The sequence below is a fragment of the Oncorhynchus nerka genome, linkage group LG25 (assembly GCF_034236695.1).
Source record: "Oncorhynchus nerka isolate Pitt River linkage group LG25, Oner_Uvic_2.0, whole genome shotgun sequence".
Classification (NCBI taxonomy): domain Eukaryota; kingdom Metazoa; phylum Chordata; class Actinopteri; order Salmoniformes; family Salmonidae; genus Oncorhynchus; species Oncorhynchus nerka.
Window position 1 is genome coordinate 18,626,691 of NC_088420.1, and position 13,103 is coordinate 18,639,793.

The following is a 13,103-nucleotide window of genomic DNA, read 5'->3' on the forward strand; positions in this document are numbered from 1 at the left end:
TGTTCTCTAAAAAGCTAAGGGTGGGAGTTGGAGAAATGTACCCACTCTTACATTCATAGACAGAGATATGGATGCAATGACTGACAATTCATGATATCAAATGTTTTGATATACAGTGTTTGTTTACATTTATGTTGTATACAAACATTGGAGAAAACAAGCTTAAATTTTGGGTTCTGATGGGGTATGACAGTTGAACTAAGTCCATGAGACATTTACAAGTTATATTCTTCAAGAATCAATGAGTAAATATCATAAATTATAAGTCAAAAAATGTATGTAGCAACTAAGGATTCTCGCTGGCGCATTGTTGGTATTTCAGTGCGCAGCCCAAATACAGCGCATACTGTACTGAAGTTTTTGTGAGGAATTGATGATCCAACTTGTGATTGTCAGTTGGAGGGCTTTGGTGGACATTAAGAACCAAACATGCCTCAGATATACAACATTTGCCACACTAGTGCTTCACAGTTCAGTTACTAATGACAACTTTTAATGTATTTTTTTTGTTTACTGACAAAGTAGTACTTCCAACCTGACAATCATGTACATAACGTGCAGTAGTCCATCCACAGGAGTGTATTGATTTGTGTGCATGTTCACTTCGAAGGTTTCAACGATCAGCAAAAAGGAAACCGTCAATATTACCCATCCTATTTTACACATTCTGCCTCGTACTGCCGCTATTGCTTTCATAGAATGACTGTTCCCCTGATGGGGACTTTCCTTATTGTAGTTTTGTTCTCGTATAACATGTCCAGTAAAAAATACACATGGTTTATGCTTTAAGTCAGTTTATGAGGCACTCTAGTAGCACTCTCAAAAGTAAGATCCATATGGAGAAGTTGAAATTGAAAAGCACTCCTTTATACAACTTACTTTCATTCAGTCCTGTCAGTATTCTACAACAGAAGAAGTTCAGGTTAAAATTGTTGTTGTTCTTCAGCTTTAGAGTTAAGATCAAGGTCTGAACTTGATTGAGAATTGGCACCATCATTGGCCCCTACACATTCTGCTGAATACAGCAGAATATATATATTTTTAAACATACTGTGCTTCTTCAACACAAACACACACCCATACACACAAGCACCTGACCCACTTTCCCAAACACACAGACATACATGCTCAGAATCTACACATTAGCAATTAAGTATTAACAACAAAAAGTCCACAACATAGAGTCAATGCCATACCAACACTAGACAATCAGCCCATTGAGTAACAGGAATCATTGAAAGGAAGATGGAGTCAATGAAGATGTTGTAAATGTTTCAAAACTTCCTGGTTCAGCTCAGTAGATGGAGCTTTAATACGTTATCCTTCAAATGTGTTTTTTGGTTTGTGTTGCATGGTGGTGTTCTTCCCATTTTAATCTTTGAAAAGCTTCTTTGTGCTCCTGAAATGAAATACCTCAGCATCCCTTTTTGCACAGACCTGCTATGACACTCACCAGTTCCACATCCACTCAAGATGTATTCCTCCAGCTAGCATACATCATACACATGTAGGCTATCACCGTATTGCGGAACTCGTTTGATAACATCACACAAAGTCTGAGAGCTGCATAGCAGCAGACCCCAGCTTGTCAGTCAAGGTTTTGTGGTTTGACTGTAAGGCTAATTAGTTAGTTAGTTAGTTAGTTAGTTATTTAGTTAGTAAGAGAGTTAGTTAGTAACTACTCCTTATTCCTCCGGGCACCCTGTAGTTTTTTATAGTAGTTCTCCTGTCCAGTCTTGTTTTGAAATTGAACTAGGGCGGTCTTGCGTTGTAAAGTGGACTCTCGGCTTCGCCCGTCATGGAGGACCTCGGTGTGAGGAAGAGGCGGAGGGGGGAGCACCTCGTGGTCGCCGTCACCAGTGGAGGAGCATGGCGAGATGGTCTGGTGCGGCCGGAAGCTGCCTCGAGCAGCGCTGCGGTTCAGGTTGTTTAGCTCGTAGGCGTCGCGGGGGTCGCTGCCATCAGACGCGTCTCTCCACTTCCAGGGATTCCCATTGCCAGAGGAGGGCTGGGGGGCAGTGTGCACCACAGGGTGGTGGGGGGCGTGGGCGTCTACCGTAATGATGGCCGAATTGCGCTGGGCCTCCAAGGGCGGGCGGTAGTGGGGCGAGTCGGCGCTGGCCGTAGAGGAGGTGCAGGAGGAGGTGGAGGTGGTCTCGGAGGACTTGGGTGTGTCCCCCAAGGAGGAGGACTGGAGGAGGCCCTGCTGTTTGGACATTGCGATCACCTGCATGATGCGTGGCTGGTTGGGAGCCCCCCGAAGCGACCCGCTGCCACTGCTCTTCTCCGTGATGGACAGCCACTTGGCGCGGGTCAATGCGCTCTTGGGCGACACCGGCGGCGGACCTGTCTCTGGGATGTGGGGGGGTCTGGGGGTTGCCACCACCCTCACCCCCCCCGGAGGCCCCACACTTATGGGGATTTGGCCAGTGGAAGCTCCACTGTTGGACTGCACCGTAGATGGGTATAACGAGGCCTGTGGCCCTCCGTCCTCAGACACTTCCTCTTCCCCTTCGGAGCCCTCCTCACTGGCCTCCCGCTCTGCCTCATCTCTGAGGCTCAGACCCCGCATCTCCATGGACTTCTGCTTCCACTCTGTCACCAGCTGCTGTGAGCGCATGGGGTCCATGGGCACCTGCACAGCCTTAAGCCTCCTCTTTACAGGCTGGGTGGGCTGCATCATGGAATCGTCGGGGGCCCCATTAGTGCCCATGCCCCCGTTCGCATTCATGCTAGCTCTGGGCAGCGTGTTGCTGAAGGTCACCATGGTCTGCTGACCCATGGGGCTGCGGGGTGCCAGGAGCTCCACGTCCACGCTGGCCCTCTTCAGGCTGCCCATGGAGGCTTTCTCGCGTTGCATCGGACGCCCCATGCCTTCCAGCCGGTCCAGGGAGGGGGGCGCAGCGATCTCGTCAGCGCTCTCCGACGCTGAAGCTACACCTTTGTTGTAGACTGAATCGTGGCCCCGCTGGGTCAGAGCTCGTAGGGCGTCCTCCTTCTGGAGGGGCGGAGCTGGCTTGATGATGATGTCGTCGGAGGACCTGAAGTTGCCAACGGCGTGGAAAGCCTGGAAGAGAAGAAGAGAAGGTCTTGGGCGCCTGAAACTCCTCTATGGGTACTCAGTATAATAGTCCTGTGGAAAGGCAATATCATTCACTCTCATTCGTCTGCCTGGGTATACTTCAACAGAACTGATGAGCTAGCTCTAACCACCGCTCTCTATATCTCTGATAAGAGTGAGAGAACACAGGGACAAAGAGGAAATGAGAGAGGGAAAGAGATACAAGACAGAAAAGAGCTGAGAAAGAAGGACATAAAAGTGAAAGAGCATGATAAGACAAATGGGTATGTAGAGTAGGCCCTCCCATAGAAAGACAGAACGTCATGGAACAACACCTCCAGAATCTGTTCAAATAATCACCATTGAGGTGAAGGATGGAAAGACCGTATCTAAAATGGAGAGACAGATACAGAGAGAGGCAGAGAGAGAGAGAGGCAGAGAGAGAGAGATATGATGGGTATGAATGTGAACTCCATCCCGTCCTGAGGACAGTCTAATGATAGCAGAAAGCAAATGAGGGCGGGAGGAGTCAGAAACTTTAATGAGAGCAGGAGGAGTCAGAAACTTTAATGAGAGTGGGAGGAGTCAGAAACTTAAATGAGAGCAGGAGGAGTCAGAAACTTGAATGAGGGTGGGAGGTGTCAGAAACTTTAATGAGAGCAGGAGGAGTCAGAAACTTGAATGAGAGTGGGAGGAGTCAGAAACTTAAATGAGAGCGGGAGTATTCAGAAACTTTAATGAGAGCAGTAATCTAGAGATATCAAAGAGCCTAGCGCTAAACGGCAGGTATGCCATTTAAGTGGGGGAGGGAGAGATGGTATGCAGTACAGTTTGATTGGCTAAAATCCTACACCAGTGTCTGGCAAATAACACTTTCCTCTCCTGTGCTCGCCTCAAATGAAATGACAGAACGGAAGTAGTAGGTACACTTCCCTCACATCTTCCTTTCAGAAATATATGCGCACATGAATAGCCCTTTGTATATCAGCTTTGGTAGAATCCTTCAATTCCGTATTCCTAAATGTTTTAATCACCTGTCAATCCTGCCCTGCAGATTAAAAAACGAACATTTACAGAAATAAATATTAATTTGCATCATCAGTATCAACCATAGAAATGTTATATACATTATAGAAGTCAAGATAGATTTCAATGGAAGTCAGGTCATACCAGGTAGGCAGCGATGCCGGCCCCTATGAGGAAGCCCACGTAGACGTCGATGGGGTGGCTGCGGTACTGGGTGATCTGGGTCAGTCCGGTTAGTGCCGCAGCGATGGCAAACGCAAACACCAACACTGGCTTTAGCAGCTTGGTGCTGTCTGAGATGGTTGAGTTGAAGTACATCTGCAAGAAGAGAGAAATGGAGAAAATAAATGGTGAGATATTATAAAAGAAAAACTCAAATACATTCCATTCATCTATGAAGATCATGTACAGTTCTGCGTATAAACTGCATTATGACATGCATTGTTAACTATTAATAAACTGAACAGGCTTCTACACGTTTTCACTTCATTCAATCCACATCATTTAAGCTCTGTGATAATATTTTAAGCGGTTTATAAGCAAACATTTCTATTTAAGAGTTACCAAATATATTATGTGGGAAAACCCAGTGTGTTTGGCACAGTACGCTAAGCTCTTCCTTAAAATAAACAGTGGGGACAGATTTGCCCCAAGGATTTGTGCATTGAGAATCTGGTGTGACTACTTTGGCTACGATACCATTTATATTCACAAGCAATATTAGCCCAATGTCCTAATTTGTGGCCTATCAAATTCTATTGTACTTGACCTGCCACTGAACAAAGCATTAAAAAGAGCCAAAGACAATATCTGGGGGGATGTTTTCTTATCAATACTTCAACAGTGTTCTCTGCACATTTAATCAATAAACTAGCTTATCATGTTCTGTCGCAGTTTGGGTTTTTAGTTGACTTAAAGCGACAGACTTTTTTTTTCTCCAGTTGAGTCCTGGTGGCCAATAGGGAAACACTGCCTCAGCAAATTTCATGAAAACTGAAAATGTTAGAGTAAATGTTACTGATAGTCTGTAGATAGTCTGTAGAGCATTTACAGATGGACTATCCAAATAAAGTTTTACAGATGCCACTGATTACTAGCTTCCATACTGTGTATTCATCCCAGGAGGTGTACTTACTGATATGTACACAGCAGCAAATGCAGACAGGGTTGCATGCTGGGAGGGAAAGGTTTTCCTGTCAAGAAACAGAAAACGTGTTAGCCTTGAGACGAAATGCTAGAAAAGCAGAAAGACAGACACCGTATGTCACACAGCTTTGATCATAACTTGAAAGGGGAGAGAACAGCGCCAGTGTGGCGTAAGGAATAAAGATCACACCTGCACATTGCTACAATGCAGGTTAGCGTTGGGGTGTTGTGTGCTATCTGTCTAAACATACCTCCCTGTTTATCTGTCTATGACTGGCCAAAATGGTGTCCTTACTAATGCCACCTTTATAATCCCTTAGCCTACCTAAGACTGAATAAGAATGGATTATCTACTTGAAAGCAACATGGAGGAAAGGACAACTTGCTTTGGCTTTCACCTACCCAGTCAGTTTAGATCAGTGGTCCAGAGAGGAAGAAAACATGAAAATGTGTTTTTTCAGGAGTATTAGGACACATCCCCACCAGAGAAAATAAGATGGTCTGTCCAAGGCTGCATTCCAATACTTTGAAATCATTTTCTGTCCTCATCTCCACTGAACCAATGAATCAGTATTCCTTTAAGGTTCATGTTTTGCTCTGTAAGTGTAACTGAATGTACAAGTAGTTGATCTTAAGTAAACGATGTCCTTGAAAACCCATTAAATTCATATTCACCCTTCATTTTTTTAGCTTCTATTTTTCCCTTGCTGTGTTTAGTTTGCCTCATGAGATGTGGACACACAAGCGCTATAGTATCTTCCCATAACCACTCTAGCAACCACTCTAGCAATATTGGAACAGAACCTTAATTCTTCCTGGTTCAGGTGATTGTGGCCAGGGAAATAATTGCTGTATTTTGAATGGTACTGTAATTTCATCCCACACAATCTGTGCTGTACTGTATTTTTAGATCGCTAAAAACCTTTTGACCACTAGTGGGTGCATGGTATTGTTGTTTCTGGCTCATTAACATATTCTGAGGCTTGTCTTGTATGAGGTTATATTTGTTGCACCTGTTAGTGAGAGTGCTGTACAAAGTTATGTGTGGTAGTTGTGTCCCTTCAAAGTAAAATGTATAGGGGACAGATTAAACCTTTAATGGTTGTCAATGGTTTTGCCATGTAGTCGCTGCCAGTTTAGAAGCATTTGTTAAGTGGAACACCACATATTTATTGATATGCTGTAATGTGCAAACACATTACATAGCAGCCGACCTGCTTGCACCAATCCCATGTAATTACAGCAAAATACTGTGAAATACAAACCCCAATCATCCATCCATTCATTACGATTACGGTAGCATTTACTTTGTTACAGTATAATACAGTCAATTCTATAGTATTGTACTGTGTGTTATTACACACCACTTGCTTTGATACTGTATGGATTAGAGTAGGTGTACTGCATTATGAAATACAGCAACTTACTTTCCAATGAGCTGCCTGTAAATTACTGTCAAATTCAATACAGCCCCTTTACAGTGTATGTCATGTTATGTAATGCAGCTACCTGGCAGAGAGGATGGCGTGCTGGTCGTGGCTGGAGCAGATGTCCTTGGTGATGTAGGGGTTTTTGTCACATGCCACACCTGGCTGAGTGTAGTTGGGCTTACACACGGTCAGAAAGAAGGGGGAGTGATAGCCTGTGGCCAACTGGATCACATCAGTTACTAGAGCCGTGGCACACAGCCCAAACACATGGACGCCTAGAGAGACAGGGAGAAGGGGAGAGAGAGTAAGGGAGTGAAAAGGAGAGGAGGGTGAGTGAGAGAGCAGTGATGTGGGGGGAGAAGGAGAGCAGTGATGTGGGTTGGAGAAGGAGAGCAGTGATGTGGGGGAGAGGGAGAGCAGTGACATGGGGAGAGAGGGAGAGCAGTGACGAGGGGGAGAGGGAGAGCAGTGATGTGGGGGGAGAGGGAGAGCAGTGATTTGGGGAGAGAGGGAGAGCAGTGATTTGGGGAGAGAGCGAGAGCAGTGATTTGGGGAGAGAGCGAGAGCAGTGACATGGGGAGAGAGGGAACACAGTGACATGGGACAAAGGGAGAGCAGTGACATGGGAGAAAGGGAGAGCAGTGACTTGGGACAAAGGGAGAGCAGTGACATGGGGAGAGGGAGCGCAGTGACATGGGACAAAGGGAGAGCAGTGACATGGGGAGAGGGAGCGCAGTGACATGGGACAAAGGGAGAGCAGTGACATGGGAGAAAGGGAGAGGGAGAGCAGTGACATGGGGAGAGGGAGAGCAGTGACATGGGAGAAAGGGAGAGCAGTGACATGGAAGAAAGGGAGAGCAGTGATGTGGGGGGAGAGGGAGAGCAGTGACATGGGGAGAGGGAGAGCAGTGACATGGGGAGAGGGAGAGCAGTGACATGGGAGAAAGGGAGAGCAATGACATGGGAGAAAGGGAGAACAGTGACATGGGAGAAAGGGAGAGCAGTGACATGGGAGAAAGGGAGAGCAGTGACATGGGGAGAGGGAGAGCAGTGACATGGGAGAAAGGGAGAGCATTGACATGGGAGAAAGGGTGAGCAGTGACATGGGAGAAAGGGAGAGCAGTGATGTGGGGAGAGGGAGAACAGTGACATGGGAGAAAGGGAGAGCAGTGACATGGGAGAAAGGGAGAGCAGTGACATGGAAGAAAGGGAGAACAGTGACATGGGAGAAAGGGAGATTAGTGACATGGGGAGAGGGAGAGCAGTGACATGGGAGAAAGGGAGAGCAGTGACATGGGAGAAAGGGAGAGCAGTGACATGGGGAGAGGGAGAGCAGTGACATGGGGTGAGGGAGAGCAGTGACGTGCGGAGAGGGAGAGCAGTGACGTGGGAGAAAGGGAGAGCAGTGACGTGGGGAGAGGGAGAACAGTGACATGGGAGAAAGGGAGAGCAGTGACATGGGAGAAAGGGAGAGCAGTGACATGGGAGAAAGGGAGAGCAGTGACATGGGAGAAAGGGAGAGCAGTGACATAGGGAGAGGGAGAGCAGTGACATGGGAGAAAGGGAGAGAAGTGACATGGGAGAAATGGAGAACAGTGACATGGGAGAAAGGGAGAGCAGTGACATGGGAGAAAGGGAGGGCAGTGACATGGGAGAAAGGGAGAATAGCGACATGGGGAGAGGGAGAGCAGTGACGTGGGGAGAGGGAGAGCAGTGACGTGGGGAGAGGGAGAGCAGTGACATGGGAGAAAGGGAGAGCAGTGACGTGGGGAGAGGGAGAGCCGTGACATGGGGAGAGGGAGAGCAGTGACGTGGGGAGAGGGAGAGCAGTGACATGGGGAGAGAGGGAGAGCAGTGACATGGGGAGAGGGAGCAGCGTGGGGAGAGAGGGGAGCAGTGACATGGGGAGCAGATGGGGGGAGAGCAGTGACATGGGGAGAGAGGGAGAGCAGTGACATGGGAGAAAGGGAGAGCAGTGACATGGGAGAAAGACATGGGAGAAAGGGAGAGCAGTGACATATGGAGAGGGAGAGCAGTGACATGGGAGAAAGGGAGAGAAGTGACATGGGAGAAATGGAGAACAGTGACATGGGAGAAAGGGAGAGCAGTGACATGGGAGAAAGGGAGAGCAGTGACATGGGGAGAGGGAGGGAGAGCAGTGACATGGGGTGAGGGAGAGCAGTGACGTGGGAGAGGGAGAGCAGTGACGTGGGGAGAGGGAGAGCAGTGACATGGGAGAAAGGGAGAGCAGTGACGTGGGAGGAGAGAGCAGTGACATGGGGAGAGGGAGAGCAGTGACGTGGGGACAGGGAGAGCAGTGACATGGGGAGAGAGGGAGAGCAGTGACATGGGGAGAGAGGGAGAGCAGTGACGTGGGGAGAGAGGGAGAGCAGTGACATGGGGAGAGAGGGAGAGCAGTGACATGGGGAGAGAGGGAGAGCAGTGACATGGGAGAAAGGGAGAGCAGTGACATGGGAGAAAGGGAGAGCAGTGACATATGGAGAGGGAGAGCAGTGACATGGGAGAAAGGGAGAGAAGTGACATGGGAGAAATGGAGAACAATGACATGGGAGAAATGGAGAGCAGTGACATGGGAGAAAGGGAGAGCAGTGACATGGGAGAAAGGGAGAGCAGTGACATAGGGAGAGGGAGAGCAGTGACATGGGAGAAAGGGAGAGAAGTGACATGGGAGAAATGGAGAACAGTGACATGGGAGAAAGGGAGAGCAGTGACATGGGAGAAATGGAGAACAGTGACATGGGGAGAGGGGAGAGGGAGAGCAGTGACATGGGAGAAAGGGAGAGCAGTGACATGGGAGAAAGGGAGAGCAGTGACGTGGGGAGAGGGAGAGCAGTGACATGGGGAGAGGGAGAGCAGTGACATGGGGAGAGGGAGAGCAGGGACGTGGGGAGAGGGAGAGCAGTGACATGGGAGAAAGGGAGAGCAGTGACGTGGGGAGAGGGAGAGCAGTGACATGGGGAGAGGGAGAGCAGTGACGTGGGGAGAGGGAGAGCAGTGACATGGGGAGAGAGGGAGAGCAGTGACATGGGGAGAGAGGGAGAGCAGTGACATGGGGAGAGAGGGAGAGCAGTGACATGGGGAGAGAGGGAGATCGGTGACATGGGGAGAGAGGGAGAGCAGTGACATGGGGAGAGAGGTAGAGCAGTGACATGGGGAGAGAGGGAAAGCAGTGACATGGGGAGAGAGGGAAAGCAGTGACATGGGGAGAGAGGGAAAGCAGTGACATGGGGAGAGAGGGAGAGCAGTGACATGGGGAGAGGGAGAACAGTGACATGGGGAGAGGGAGAGCAGTGACATGGGGAGAGAGGGAAAGCAGTGACATGGGGAGAGAGGGAGAGCAGTGACATGGGGAGAGAGGGAGAGCAGTGACATGGGGAGAGGGAGAGCAGTGACATGGGGAGAGGGAGATCAGTGACATGGGGAGAGGGAGAGCAGTGACATGGGGAGAGGGAGAGCAGTGACATGGGGAGAGGGAGAACAGTGACATGGGGTGAGGGAGAGCAGTGACATGGGGAGAGAGGGAAAGCAGTGACATGGGGAGAGGGAAAGCAGTGATGTGGGGGAGGGAGAACAGTGACATGGGGAGAGAGGGAGAGCAGTGACATGGGGAGAGAGGGAGAGCAGTGACATGGGGAGAGAGGGAGAGCAGTGACATGGGGAGAGGGAGATCGGTGACATGGGGAGAGAGGGAGAACAGTGACATGGGGAGAGGGAGAGCAGTGACATGGGGAGAGAGGGAGAGCAGTAACATGGGGAGAGAGGGAAAGCAGTGACATGGGGAGAGGGAGAGCAGTGACATGGGGAGAGGGAGAGCAGTGACATGGGGAGAGGGAGAGCAGTGACATGGGGAGAGGGAGAGCAGTGACATGGGGAGAGGGAGAGCAGTGACATGGGGAGAGAGGGAGAGCAGTAACATGGGGAGAGAGGGAAAGCAGTGACATGGGGAGAGGGAGAGCAGTGACATGGGGAGAGGGAGAGCAGTGACATGGGGAGAGGGAGATCAGTGACATGGGGAGAGGGAGAACAGTGAAGACGAGAAAACAAGAGGAGGAAATAAAGAAAGAGTGAGTCATTGTCACACTGGAGAAATCCAGGAACAGGCCACATTCATTTGACACTGAGTGGAACCATACCTACGAAGCGCACCGTTCGCCGTAGGAAGGAGTTAAAGTTGCACCCGCCGGCGTTGATGCTGCCCTCCACCCCAGGGCGGATCTTAAGGTGTGACTGCATGCAGTAGACCAGGCCCTCCCCTATCATTATCTGACCAGATGACAACACACAGTCAGAGAAACATTTAATGACCACGAAACATTCTACTTGACAATCATGCTCAACCCTAGAGAGAATGGGTTATTTGAGAAAACAATATTTGGTTTGTGGTTTTGAGAAATGTTTGTCTCATCTTCTGTGGTCTGATTTGAATGTAGGCCTATATGCATATTCACAACTATATTATGGTGTAGTTTGAACGGTTTACATTTCAGCCATTTAGCAGACACTCTAGAGCAACTTACATGAGTAATTAGGGTTAAGTGCCTTGCTAAAGGGCACATTGGCAGATTTTGCACCTAGTCAGCTCAGTGATTCGAACCAGCAACCTTTCGGTTACTGACCCAACGCTCTTAACCACTAGGCTTTCTACCGCTGGTTTCAATGCCTTCATACATTCTACACTATTGAGTTTTTATGGCATGAGTACATGCAGTTTGAGTGTATAATGGCTTCATTATACATAGAGTGTATCACATAGGCCATTGTTTCCTAACTCCAGTCCTCCAGTAACCCCAATGGTACATATTGTTGTTGTGGCCCCAGACAAGCACACTAAATTGTACTTGTCAACTAATCATCAAACCCTTGACAAGTTAAATCAGGTTTTTTAGTCCAGGGCTACAACAAAAATGTGTGCTGTTGGGGGTACTTGAGGGAAACCCTGACATAGGCCAAACGTGGGTATGTTTATAGGGCTTCTCACGCATGCGCGTGTGTGTGTGTGTGTGTGTGCCTGCACTCGTGAAAGTGTGTTTAGAGGGGTGTCCTCACCGAGGCGGCCGGCCCAGCGAAGGCCAGGCTGAGCAGCATGAGTAGAGGGATGAGCTCGTCTCCACCGTCCACGTAGGGCATGCTCAGCGTGCGGTCATGGCAACGGAAACCCACCTGGGCCGGGTGGAGCAGGTCCGTCAGCTCCAAGAAGTAGAGCGACACCATAAAAGAAGCCACAATGGGCAGCTGGGAAACAGGACGTTGAAGTGTATGTCAAAAGTTGTTGTCAGACTTGTCACTTTATTAGCTACTATTAACCCTAACCGTGAATATACTATACAGAACTTCTGCCTCTCGCTCTTTGCGTATGCAACTTGTCTGAAAGTAGTTGAGATGAGTTGAACAATTGACAAACAAACACGGACCATCATGAATGCGTATTAGTGTTCATCTGTTTACATAGTCTCTATGTGGCCACAACCTTCCCTATGAAGTCCTATCAGATCAGAGGTAATGAAGGATAGAAAACAAGGTCATTTAAGACTACTGGGACGCATCTACAATGGTTGCATATAGATAGTTACTAATTCAATGTCTATGAATGAGGCTCAGACTGTTTAAAAGACGTGAGCTGAAATTATACGAAAGCAGCTCATCCTCAGCTACAGGTCGTCCAGATTTGTTTTCTCTCACTTCAGCTGCAGCATATTGATTCCTAATCATCCACCCAAGAGAAAGGCAAAGCACAAGACAAATATCTGGTGTTTGCGAGTTCATTCATTCATTCACACACTCATTCATTCAGATACAACCAAAGATTATCACCGTAACATGTTAAATGTCACAGTTCCTCAAAATATGCAATTATCATAATGTTTATATATCTACCCACCTCTACAAAATAGAAGCAAGGCAACAACGTCAAGCTGTCTTTGGGTTGTGTCTTCTTGGGCTTTGGGTCTCTTGTAGTCATCATTGTGACGTCTGTGGACAAACCTGAAAGAAGGCATAGTTGAAGTTGTAATAAAATAATAGTACTGAATGAGCTCAGGGACATATTTTAATATGAACATTTTGTTAATAATAAGACCACTTTGAGGCCTGAAAAGGTCTGACTGACGTTGATATTTAAGGATCATATTTGGAAAACCAAATACGAAATATTTTTACATATAACCCCATCAATTTATCTAAATGGAATATGGAAATATGATGGTTTTATGGTGAATTACATCTCCTGGGCAATGGTCTTTTTTTAAGCCACTGAATAAGGGCTATATAATACATTTATAAGTAATTTATAACACTAAAATAAACCGGGTGGTTCGAGCTCTGGATGCTGATTGGCTGAAAGCAGTGGTATAAGCAGTGGTATAAGAAGTGGTATATGACCAATATACCATGGCTAAGGGCTGTTCTTATGCACGATGCAA

At 47.9% G+C, this 13,103-nt stretch overlaps 1 protein-coding gene across 1 annotated transcript; it reads right to left on the reverse strand.

Annotated features, from left to right (window-relative positions):
- Nucleotides 1–522: 522 nt before the first annotated feature.
- LOC115109123 (phospholipid phosphatase-related protein type 3-like) lies at nucleotides 523–12,646 on the reverse strand. Its single transcript, XM_029633727.2, has 7 exons — nucleotides 12,563–12,646; nucleotides 11,731–11,916; nucleotides 10,818–10,947; nucleotides 6,743–6,938; nucleotides 5,223–5,280; nucleotides 4,232–4,405; nucleotides 523–3,067 (listed from the first exon to the last, which is right to left on the reverse strand). Exons 1-7 carry the CDS (start codon nucleotides 12,644–12,646, stop codon nucleotides 1,679–1,681), a joined length of 2,217 nt encoding a protein of 738 aa, XP_029489587.2. The 3' UTR covers nucleotides 523–1,678.
- Between the last annotated feature and the right edge of the window lie 457 nt (nucleotides 12,647–13,103).

Coding starts and splice junctions, on each gene's coding strand:
- LOC115109123 (XM_029633727.2), bottom strand. CDS start 12,646: ATGATGACTACAAGAGACCCAAAGCCCAAGAAGACACAACCCAAAGAC. Junction 10,948..11,730: donor TCGCTGGGCCGGCCGCCTCG/GTGAGGACACCC, acceptor TCATCTGGTCAG/ATAATGATAGGGGAGGGCCT. Junction 3,068..4,231: donor CCGGCATCGCTGCCTACCTG/GTATGACCTGAC, acceptor CTTCTCTTCCAG/GCTTTCCACGCCGTTGGCAA.